This window comes from Natrix helvetica (genome assembly GCF_964273705.1).
Source record: "Natrix helvetica genome assembly, chromosome: Z".
In the NCBI taxonomy this organism is placed as follows: domain Eukaryota; kingdom Metazoa; phylum Chordata; class Lepidosauria; order Squamata; family Natricidae; genus Natrix; species Natrix helvetica.
In genome coordinates this window covers 115,153,126-115,165,567 of record NC_138554.1, presented here as the reverse complement: position 1 = coordinate 115,165,567, position 12,442 = coordinate 115,153,126, and the positions used below count along the sequence as shown (strand labels likewise).

The window sequence follows — 12,442 nt, the reverse complement described above, 5'->3', positions numbered from 1 at the left end:
ACCCTATACTGTAATTTCCATGATCTGGATGATGTCATCCTGGATTAAGGACCTCCGAATTCAGCGCTGCCTCCTAGCCAAACATGACTTGAATTTACAGACTGCTTTAGATGAGGCAAGAGCAATTGAATTGTCTACCAAATCGTCAGAACAGATCCAGGGAAAATCAAGCACTCAACCTGCTGGGAAGCAGTTCGAGGTTCACCATGGGGATGCCAACCCTGAAGATGCAGTAGATGACGATGACGATGTCCATCGACTTAAGGTTGGTCCAGCAAGAAGTCAGCAGGGTAAGCCCTAGTCAGGACAAGCTAAATGCCCAGGATGTGGGTGTAAGCATAGCAGAGCTGACTGCTGATTTAAATCGGCCTAAGTTTGCCTTAGATGTGGAAAGAGAGGGCATCTGGCTAGGGTTTGCAGGGCTTCCCTGCCTGTTGATAGCTCCCCGGTTACTTCCCCAGTGAGGGGCAATTTTTATGCAAGCAAGCCGCCAAAATTCCAGCCTCGGAGGAGAGAAACATGTTTCTCTGTTCATAGTAGAGGTAGGGAAATGACAATTGATCAAATTGTTCACAAGGCAAATGGAAAGCTGTTTGTCACTGTCGTGTTAGAGGGACGTCTGTGCCCTATGGAAGCTGATACAGGGTCAACTGTCTTCATTGCCTCCTGAAGTACAGCTAAAAGGTGCCTGCCTAAGTTGTCTAAGGCTCAGTTGCTGCCTTATTCATTGCGACTCAGGGATTTTCAGGGAAATCTATTCTAGCATTGGGCAGTTACATCTGCAGGGTTACCTTTAAACAGTTTCGAAGCAGGCTGCCACTGGTGAACCGCCCCAGTTTGTTTGGACTAGAGTGGTTTGAGGCGTTAGGTTTAAAAGTGACAGGGATTGATCACGTGGGATGTAATTCCCAACTGGAATTGCTGGCCAAGGAGTTTCCTGATGTGTTTAGTGAGGATCTGGGGAAGTACACAGGTACCCCAATATCATTCAGCCTAGACCCACAGGTCCCGCCTAGGAGGTTCAAACTGCGGAGAGTTCCGTTTGCGTTAAAACCAAAAGTAGACACGGAGCTTGACAAGCTAATAGCTCAAGGGGTCCTGGAACCTGTAGATCATGCCCGCTGGGAAACCCCCATTGTAACACCAATCAAAGCAGACGGATCTGTGCGCTTGTGCGCTGATTACAAATGCTCTTTGAATTTAGCGTTGCAACAAAGTGCATACCCGGTCCCAGTGGTGCAACATCTGTTGCATTCCCTGGACCAAGTGACAATTTTTGCCAAGCTTGATTTGGCCCAGGCACACCAGCAGTTGCCTGTCGATGAGGCAACTGCTAAAGCCCAGACAATAGTAACTCACAGGGCGGCCTTTAAATGCCACCGATTGCAGTTTGGGATCTGCGTAGCTCCAGGATTATTCCAAAACTTAATGGAGTGGCTTCTCCAGGGTATACCAGATGTTTTCCCTTATTTTGACAACATCCTGGTATCCGCTACCTCCCATGCCGACCTCCTCACCAACCTCTGTACAGTGCTTCGCCAATTCCAGAGTGTTGGGTTAAAATTGAAAGCCGACAAGTGCCAGATTGCAGTTCCCAGGGTGGAATTTTTGGGGCATTTGGTGGACGCGGAAGGTCTTCACCCAGCTCCATCTAAACTCCAAGCCATTCAACAGGCCCCAGCACCTACCAGCAAGGCAGAGTTACAAGCTTTTCTGGGGCTCCTGAATTTCTATAATATATTTCTGCCACACAAAGCATTGCTGGTGGAACCCCTACACAGGCTGCTTGATCGTTCAGCCAAATGGGTATGGGGTAAAGCGAAGCTGCAGCCTTCCGAGCTGTCAAGACTTTGTTAACTTCTGACAGCATGTTGGTGCAGTTCAACGAATGACTTCCTCTCATTTTGTCCTGCAATGCATCCCCTTACGGGTGGGGGCTGTCTTAAGCCATCTGTTGCCTTCTGGACTAGAAGCACCCATAACCTTTTATTCTCGAACACTAGCCACCGCAGAAAGGAACTATAGCCAATTAGCTACAGAACCCTTGGCTATAGTGTCAGAAATAAAGAGGTTTCATGAGTATCTCTGTGGCCAGCATTTCCAACTTGTGACTGACCATAAACCTTTGTTGGGGTTAATAGCGGGAGACAAGCAGACACCACAAATCCTGTCACCTCAGTTGACCAGATGGACAGTTTTCCTGGCCGCGTATAACTATTCATTGCTACATTGGCCAGGCAAGCACTTGTGTCACACAGATGCGCTCAGTCGTTGTCCTTTGCCAATTACAACCAACGACCCAGCCCCGGCCTTCTCTATTCTACTCACCAACGATTGGCAGATCCCCATTACAGCTGCCAACGTGGCGAGAGTCACACGGAAAGATAAGACGTTGCCCAGGGTGTTGGATTGGGTTCAACAAGGGTGGCCAGTGGGGAACTTGGTCTCAGAGTTCTACCCCATCTACTCCGAAAAAGCAAATTGTCTTCGCAAAAGGGGTGTTATGCGGTAGCCAGGTGGTGATCCCAGAACCGTTGCAGCACTTGGTACTATCTACCCTGCACAAGGGGCACTTGGGGGTGGTGTGTATGAAGGCTTTGGCCCGTAGTTACACCTAGTGGCCAAAGATGGACAGCGACATTGTTTGCCGGGTAGCTGTTTGCCAGCCTTGCCAATCATCACGACCTCTCGACCCAAGGGCTCAGTTACAAAACTGGGAGGTGCCGAGGGCACCATGGTCCAGAATTCACCTAGACTTTGCTGGCCTTTATAGGGGTCAAACATTCCTAGTGGCAGTTGATGCGTTGTCTAAATGGGTCGAAGTGTCAGTAATGTCATCTACAAATGTGCAGTTTGTCATAGCAGCCCTTAGGCGATTATTCGCCACACATGGGATACTTGATGTAGTGGTATCGGATAACGGCCAACAGCTAAGGGCCAGCAGTGTGCTGAGTTTCTAGCAGAATTAGGAATCCACCATGCATTTGTAGCCCCATTCAACCCCGCGGCCAATGGTATGGCCGAATGAGCTGTCCGCACCACTAAAGAGGCCGTGGGTAGGTTGAAAGGGGGAGATTGGCAGGAGAAAATATATAAATATCTCCTCTGGCAGCATGCCACCCCATGCCCAACAACAAACCTATGTCCGGTGGAGTTATTAATGGGCCGGAGGATTAGAACTACCCTGGACCATTTGCATCCCGAGTACGCCCCTGAGAAGCCTCCTGGGTCCTGTAGACAGCCTAGGGGGTTTGGTTTAGAGGATTGGATATATGCTAGAAATTATGCTGTTCACCCCTTATGGCTACCAGGGAAGGTCAGGGGAATCACAGGACCCTGCTTCTCTGATATAGTGTTAGAGGATGGCAGGGTCTGGAGAGACATATTAACCAGTTAAGGGCACGCCATGTCACGATAGATGTCAGTACGGAATCATCCAACCAGTATCTGGAAGAGTTCTATCACGAGGCACCGACGACTCGGCCGCAGAAGATAGTGACCAGCCAGGGGACTTACCGGGGATTCCGCAAGTGCCTCCAGTGGCGAGAAGTCCAAGTCCGGTGGAGACACAGGACTCAACACAGCCCAATAATTCCGAAGCTCGGATGAGCCCACCTGCATCTTCAACAGCCGCCAGCACACCAAGAAGATCTGGGCAGATCCAGCGCCGCACAGCATAATTGGCTAATTATGCATGCGTGCCTAAGTGGAGGGGTGTTGTGTATAGCAGTTTTCTGGTTCCACTAGGGGGCGCCATACTCGGTTTTGATTGTTTCCTGCTTGACAGCTGGCTTATATAAAGAGCTCTCAAGCAGGGTATCAGCGTTGCCGTTAGCTGTGATGCGTGCATAGTGAAATGCTGCATTGGCAACCTGTTAGCAATAAACTGTTAGCATTAAGAGATCTGGCTTGCCTCAGTCCTTCTCTCCACCCGAGTTCTCCCAGATAGAACATGGTTTGCTCGTAAGGTCCTTTTTAGCCTTCCGGAGGCTTCAAGGAAGCCTGTGAAGGTCCCTGAACCCTCTGGAGGGCTTAAACCGACCCTATGAGCAAACCGGAAGTGACTTCTGGTTTGCTCATAGGGTCCTTTTTAGTCCTCCGGAGGCTTCAGGGAAGTCTCCTAAAGGTCCCTAAAGCCTCCAGAGTCCTCTGGGGGGGATGAGGGAGGCTGTTTTCGCCCTCCCCAGGCTCCTATAAAGCTTCTTGAGCCTAGAGAGGGTGAAAAAGCATGCAAAAATGGGGGGAGCACCTCTCATGCACGCATACGCACTGCGGTGTGTGTCACACGTTGCATTATGGGTGCGTCACGCCCACACATGACCCTCCTGCAGTTCCCCCTTCCCACCCCAAAAAAGGTTCGCCATCACTGGCCTAGGTTTTTTCGTTCCAGTTTTTCAAGGTCATCCCATGTTGCCACCTAGAAAGGCTCTTAGAGTGATCCTGAACTAATCTAAAATTTAAATGCAAGTTGTGTTTGTGCTTGTGATCTGAAACATTCCGACTTTATATCATGATTTAAATTACTTTAGAAATGTAGTGTTGGAAGAAATATCCTTCTGAGTCCAGTTCCAAGTGTTGAAAAAAACATTGGATTCATGGAAGTTGCTTTGAAAGAAGGTTTATTGATGAACAGGATCACATGCCTTGAAAATGTTGGGCGAAGGAAAAAGGGGAGAGATGCTGAAAGTGCCCGGGTTTTATGCCCTCTCTGGGCTTTTGAATTTGAGCTTGTATTCTATTGGTTGTCAGACTCCCATAGGGCCATGCTGGAACAACTCTGTAGCTGTTCTGAGTCCCAAGCTTGGTTAACTCTTGCTGGGTGATGATGTAATGAAAGGACTTTGGGATTCCTGTTATGGCTCTGCCTGAAGGAGGTAGATCTTTGTTATGTAGAATAGATTGGCCAAGACCTTAATGGCCCATTGACAAAGTGGGGGGGGGGGGAGACTGAGTTTCTGCATCCCTTTTAGGGGAAATATTCTGCCCTTTTAATATTTCCTAAAATATTTCATGTTTCTAGGAGAGGGGTGGGTGATCACTTCCTACAGTAGGAAAGTTCAAACCTGTCTAGTTAATGTCAAAGTGACTGCTATAGATTATTAGAGCCTCCAGCATTATTGAGGTATATATGGGAAAGCTTTACTAGAGAACAACTTGCTTCAAAGTCTTCTATTTGGTGCACTTTATAAGGAAAAACAAGATATATGCATTTTCTTGAAATAATTCTTAATAAGTTATCAACCCCATTGTTTCAAAATAATTTTATTACTATTTTTATTACTTTATTACTAACAACACCAGCAAGCTTGTATTCTGGGAAATCTCTTCAGAAAATGGCGAGTGTTTTCCATGAGATAATTAAGCCAGCTAGTCCAGGTCAGTCTAAATCCTGATGGGTGAGTTACATAATCTGCATGGAATTTGATGAATACTTGATCTGACATTGCTGTAAAGGGACCAATATTTGTAGCCTAAAAATGAGAAAATGTTTAAAAAATTATTTTTGATCATATTTTTCTACCAGAATGTTGTAATTAAATTATTATGGTTTCTAATCCAGAGCTATTTCAATAATTAATTCATTGTAGATTCCGTCGCAGGTTTTGCTGATTCTTCTAAATTTGAGGCAACATGTGCTACAGAAACTTCTTTCAGTTCCATTCAGTATTGAGATGTCATAGGAGATAGGAGAAATAAAATAAAACTAGACCCAGCTTTGAGATTTCTTTTGTCCTCTGCTATTTCTACTTAATTGATGAAGAGCTATACAAATAGAGTAATGAAACCATACACAAAAACTCTGGCATTTGTATATAGGGCTTGAATAGAACAATGTTAGAATCTAGAAAGCTGCTATCAGTCAATAAATAGCACAATTTCTATTTTATATTCAGCTAGGTCAGTGGTCGGCAAGCCGCGGCTCGCGAGCCACATGCGGCTCTTTACATACTTTAATGTGGCTCTTCTGTGTGCCGGGCGCCCGCTCCCCTTCCTCCTCTCGGGCACTTCAAAACAAGTGCCCCTTTCCCTTTTTTCTTTTCGACCCACAATGATTAGGGAGGATCCTGAAGCGAGGAGGGAGAAAAAGACGGAGGCCAAGGAGCTTCCCACCCCCACCCCCGCAAAAATCTTATCAGGGAGCCGGCGGGCAGTAGCAAATTAGCTGATCACACGGCGTGATCGGCTAATTTGCTACTGCCCGCCTGGCTCCCCGGTTAGATTTTTGCTGGGAGGAGGCGGGGGGGAAGCTCCTTAGCCTCCGTTTCTTTTTCTCCCTCCTCGCTTCAGGATCCGCCCTAATCATTGTGGGTGAAAAAGGGAAAGGAAAAGAAAAAAGGGAAAGGGGCGCTTGAAAAGAAAAAAGGGAGAGGAGGCAGAAAAAGAAATGGAGGCTAAGGAGCTTCCCACCCGCCTCCACCCAGCAAAAATCTAACCGGGGAGCCGGGCGGGCAGTAGCAAATTAGCCGATCACGCCGCGTGGAGGATCCTGAAGTCGGGCGGGGACGAGAAGCGAGGAGGCAGAAAAAGAAACGGAGGCTAAGGAGCTTCCCCCCAAGCCTCCTCCCAGCAAAAATCTAACCGGGGAGCCGGGCGGGCAGTAGCAAATTAGCCGATCATGCCGCGTGATCAGCTAATTTGCTACTGCCCGCCGGCTCCCTGATAAGATTTTTGCGGGGGGGGGAGAAGCTCCTTGGCCTCCGTCTCTTTTTCTCCCTCCTCGCTTCCTGGGGCTCCACCAATGGGGGAGCAAGGCCCGCCCAGCGCCAGGCTTTGGGCTAACACAGAGGTCTGCAAAGTTGGCTGTTTTAAGACTGGTGGACTTCAATTCTCAGAATTCTGGGAGTTGAAGTCCACCAGTCTTAAGAGCCAATTTTGCAGATCCCTGCCTGGGCTAATATGATTGATGCCCTTGGTGGACTTCAACTCTCAGAATTCTGGGAGTTGAAGTCCACCAGTTTTAAGAGCCAATTTTGCAGATCCCTGGGCTAATATGATTGATGTCCTTGGTGGACTTCAACTCTCAGAATTCTGGGAGTTGAAGTCCACCAGTCTTAAGAGCCAATTTTGCAGATCCCTGGGCTAATATGATTGATGCCCTTGGTGGACTTCAATTCTCAGAATTCTGGGAGTTGAAGTCCACAAGTCTTCAATCTGTCAGGTTTGAAGACCCCTGGGGTTTTTTTTTCTAAAGGTTAGGCGTGCAAGGGTCTTGCAACTTGACAGCTTTAAGACTTGCATGCTTCAATGCCAGAGTTTCTGAGCCAACATGACTGGAGGAGGAATTCTGGGAGTTGAAGTCCACAAGTCTTCAAGCTGTCAGGTTTGAAGACCCCTTGGGGTTTTTTTCCTAAAGGGTTAGGGATGCAAGGATCTTGTAACTTGACAGCTTTAAGACTTGCGTGCTTCAAATGCCAGAGTTTATTGAAACTAAAAACAGTGTACCATCCTATGTATTTTCGGTTTTAAAAATGTGGCTCTCAAAATAAATTTCAATCGTGGTTTTGGCGAGATTTGGCTCAGTTGAAAAAAAAGGTTGCCCACCACTGAGCTAGGTTATGCTTTTATTACAATTTGTTGAATAGTCTCAAGCATGGGTTTTGGCTTACCCAGAAAGAATTGTCCTGGGCCACATAAAAATACAATATAGATACTGTATATAAATCACATAATAATGTTAAAAGTTTACAGTTTTGTGGGGCTGTATTACAAGCTATCCGGGGCCACATGTGATCCATAGGCCGAGGCTTGGTAACGCTTGGTCTAAGATATAGATTCATTCATCACAAACTGATATTTTGTGGTTTTGGATGTGGCTCATTGTGTGAATTCATTTGATCATTGTTTGTAAACAGTGATACGTGGCTTAGCAATAGTTACAGTCGCACTAACATTTATGCTTTACCATGATCTTTAAATCCACACATTGATTTAAGGTAAACATATTTTAAAATATTTAAAGTACTTTGTTTTTTAAAAAGTACTGTTTTAAAAAGCATTAAAAGCTAAGCCTTGTTAAGTCACCTCTCACCTTTAATGTGCAGCAACATCCAGATATTGTTGGGACACAGAATTATGCTCATGGTGAAATAACACTCCTTTTGCAATGTTGCACAGAGATACTAAACAGTTTGCAGCATATCACAACACTTTTTTTGTCATCCAGATGCAAGTTTCTATAAATGCTGCTTCTAGTAGGAAATAAAACGTTAAAATAAAATCCTGCAATATTAAACAACAGTTGAAGTATATCTTCAAAACTGCAGAGGATTGTTGAATAAACCCCAATTAGGTGGATCCACACCAAGTCATAAACTATAGTTTTAAAACTGCAATGGAAACTCATTCTAAAATAATTCTAGCAAGTTTCCACTAGATGTCCACTAGATGTCACTACAAAACCTGTGATTTACAGAAGTGTTTTTCAATGTGTGGGATGTGTTTGGTTTTACCTGATAAGAGAGGGAACCACTTTAGTTAAGAGAGAGAAGCCAGTAAAAGATAAATGCATCTTCTAGTTTATTTTTCTTGTCCAAATTAAGCATTAGTTTGAATCCAAATCTGCTATCAATCCGAAACTAAGCCAGTACATATGGAATCATTCAAGGAAATACGGTAGATGTGCAATGAAAGGGACTGTAACACAGAGAAGTTTATGTCACTTCTTGATAAACTTTTTCCAATATGTTGAACCCAAAGTCTCCAAAAAATGTTACAATCTATTTTTAGGTTTTTTTAAAAAAAAATTAAAATACAACTAAAAACAAGTGTTCTGGGGTTATTTAGATTCCTTTGTTATTTAGGTAATGATGCTTATCGATTTGGTGTGAGTTAATCCATATTAATAAAAGACTTTCAAAGGAGCAGGCCAAGTAATATGCAAAAAACCTTAAATTTGAATAAACATGCATTGGATTGCACTGCTTGGTTCTTAGAGGGATGTTTCAGAGATCCATTTTGGTTTAAAGCATGAATTATGTCACTTTGAGTCAGAATTATTGATATTACTGAATAATGCATTATGACACTTTACATATTTTGAAGATATTTTGTTACAGGTTGTCGATAATTTAGATAAAGAATAAAGGGAATTATAGTTTTACCATTCTCCTATGGTACATAAGTACATATTTAATTTTTCCATTGTTCTTTCAACATTTGCAATGTAATACTGTGGAAAGTTATCACCCAGCCCTCTCCCAGAAAAATAAAATATCCTAGGAAATATTGAAAAGGCAGAATATTACATTTCCCTTGAAATCCCTTCCCTGAATGTGAAAAGGAAGAAACATGTTTAAAGAGAGAATAGCTCCTTGTAGCTTCCTGCCTCCATCCACTTTGTCAATGGGCCATTAAGGTGGCCAAGCCAGTCCCTTTACATAATAAAGAGTTCTCCCCTTCAGCTCCAGAGTGATGGGATTAAGTCATGATAATATTGGCCCTTTACCCAACTCACCACATGGCATCTGAGAACTCAACCAAACCTGAATTCAAAACGCAGTCTAGAGAGTTGCCCCTGCATGGCCCCATGGGAGTCTGACAACCAATTAGAAGACAAGATCAAGAGCAAAGGCCAGAGAGGGCATAAAACCAGGGACTCAGCATCTCAGCCCTTCCTTCTCTTCTTCTCCACCAACATTGAAGCATGTGATCACCTTTTCTGTTCAGGACTCAAGCCATGTGGTCCTGTCCACCATTAAAATCATCTTTCCAAGCAGCCTCCATGTCTCCAGTGTCTTTTTCCCCACTTGGACCAAACCCAGAAGGACATTTCTTTTAACAATACTAAATGTTCTAATAAAAGTCTGACAAAGGTAACACAGTTGGCTTTGTGCCTAAAGCAGGACTAGAACTCTTGGTCTTCCAGTTTCTAGTCTGATACCTTAACGGTTAAGGTAGTTAAGGCTTAACCACTACACCAAATTGGCTTTCACTAAAAATCTAGGATTTACAAGGCAACCATCCACCCTGTTGCACTGCATGGCACTGAATGCTGGGTAGCAACAATAGGAACCCTTTTTTTTAAGATTTTCATATTTTATGTCACACAAATAATGTTTTCTCCCATAAGTCCATGCTAATGAAACTAATATCCATTAGAAATTGTGTAATTTTACCCGAAGCTTGATAGGTGAATTGGAATCCATTATTAATCATATAAACATCTGATCTAAAAATTACAATGGAACTTTGCCTGTAAGAATAAAAATCTAGGATCGTAAAGTTGTTGGAAGGGCAGAATGGGTGGATACAATCAGCATGCTCTTGAATGCCCTGAAACGTGACAGAGGTACAAATGTAAAGTGATGAAACTTTATAAAAGAATTATTTACAATAGAATTCAATTCACATTGCCCTCTAGTGCTACAGTAATGTTTATTTTTGTTCTTCACAAACATGACAGGAGTGTTTTCACAAAATCTCTCAGGCACAAAAGACAAAGTTTGACCTCACTAGAATTTTCGCTATCATTATCCTATTTTAGTTTTTTTTGTGTGTGTGTGTAATCATCCAATCTTTTTCCTGTCAAGATTTTATGAGTCTTTGCCAATCTCCCATTAAACTATATTTTTTAAATGTCACTAACATAAAATTGGATATACTAAAAACCAATTAAGTCCATTGACAAATTAGTTTTTCTAGCACTAGGTTGAACATTAACAGTGATGAATTCCATTTTTTCTCTACCTCTACTAATACCTAAATGTCTGTGAGGAAATCTTTATTCATGTCATTATTCCTCCCAGAGTGATAAGGATTTCTTATTGTCTTGGCAGAATTCTTTGTATATTTTTACAGGTTTAGAAAAAATGCCACCAAACTTTGCATCTATTTTTCACATCACTACTGCCAAACTAGAGGTAAAGAGAAAGCATTTGATGACAAATGAATAGTCTTGGGAAAGATTGTTTAATTTTTCTACCCTTTTACTGTGGCCCTGATAAATACCATTTCTTAAAACAGCCAGTTTGTAGAGATGTGAAAAATTCATTGATCTATTAATTATTCTCTGAAAAATCCAGAAGATTGTATTTCTTTCTGGATCATGTTGCTTCTTCAGACGTGCTTCTTTCAGAGGATTGTTTGGTGGTTTATAAAATCCAATAGTCTTTTATGTGTTTCCTTCTAACTGATATTTTTTTTTAAAATGGCCTTTTTTGGAACAAAACATCCCCAAACAAATTGCAATTATTTGCAATTTCGACTTCTCTGCAATTTGTATTGAACTGTCTGTAGAATGCCAGAACCGAGACAAGTTTCACAGTCCAGAGAAAGCAGCATTTTTGTAATTTGTTAATCTTATCGATGTCAGCATCATCAGTGACTAAAAGTAAAGTTCTCCTCGCACATATGTGCTAGTCATTCCTGACTCTAGGGGGCAGTGCTTATCTTCATTTCAAAGCTGAAGAGCCAGTACTGTACAAAGACGTCTCCGTGGTCATGTGGCCGGCATGACTAAGTGCTGAAGGTACACGGAACACTTACCTTCGCACCAAAGGCGGTCCCTATTTTTCTATTTGCGTTTTTACACACTTTCGGATTGCTAGGTTGGCAGAAGCTGGGACAACTAACAGGAGCTCACTCTGTTACGCGGCACTAGGAATTCGAACTGTCTTCCTTTCTGATCGACAAGCTCAGTGTCTTAGCTACCAAGCCACCACGTCCCCATAGTGACTAGAGCAGTGTATAAAACCAAGGATGGAAAAATTCTGGAATTCTCTGGAATATTCTTTCCTGGATTGATAAATTCTGTATATCCTTAGATGTTTACATTTCAAGTAAATGTCTCATAATGAAGGTTTTCCTTAAAATGCAAATGGTAACTTTTGGCCACTTTAAAGCAGAGAGGTCATTAACATTTTGGCAAGGAAAGAAAAGTTAAATTTCTTGTTTTCAAGACTGCTTGAATTTTACCAGTGGCTGTTATTTATTAACATAAGTTATACACATTTATACAGATTTAATTTGGCCCTGCCCTGCCAATGAAGGGTTTTGAACAAAGAGGAGGTTGTAGCAAGCAAGGCATGTCTCAGCAGATGGCAGACTTTGCCTACATATGGAAGCTAAGTAGCACTGGGGCTAGGATCATCTCAGAGGGAAACCATGGACAATATCAGGGGTGAGAACTAAACTGGTAAGGCAAAAAATAACTGGTAGAAGTTAACGGCAAACCATTTCTATAGTATCACTAAGATACCGCAGAGCTACATTTTATGAAATCACTGAGGCACAAGTTTAATTTGAGCATATTTTTACTTTTAATTTACCTTTAATATAAAGGTAAAAAATATGTTATATTTCAGGGGCACAATGGCTCAGTGGGTAAAGACACTGGAGGTTTTCAGCTGGAGACCTAAGAGCCTGGGTTTGAGACCCAAGCTCTGCGCAATGGGGAGAGCTGCTTTATTTGCTTCAGATCCTGCCCACTGAGCAGTTGGAAAGC

At 43.0% G+C, this 12,442-nt stretch overlaps 1 protein-coding gene across 1 annotated transcript in view; it reads right to left on the bottom strand.

Annotated features, from left to right (window-relative positions):
* Positions 1-10,041: 10,041 nt before the first annotated feature.
* Positions 10,042-12,442, bottom strand: part of CUBN (cubilin) — a gene marked incomplete at its 3' end in the record, with an annotated part of 191,788 nt that continues 189,387 nt past the window's right edge. Inside the window, 1 exon segment of the mRNA XM_081970672.1 lies at positions 10,042-10,192. Within this exon segment, the coding sequence (XP_081826798.1) occupies positions 10,042-10,192 (151 nt within the window).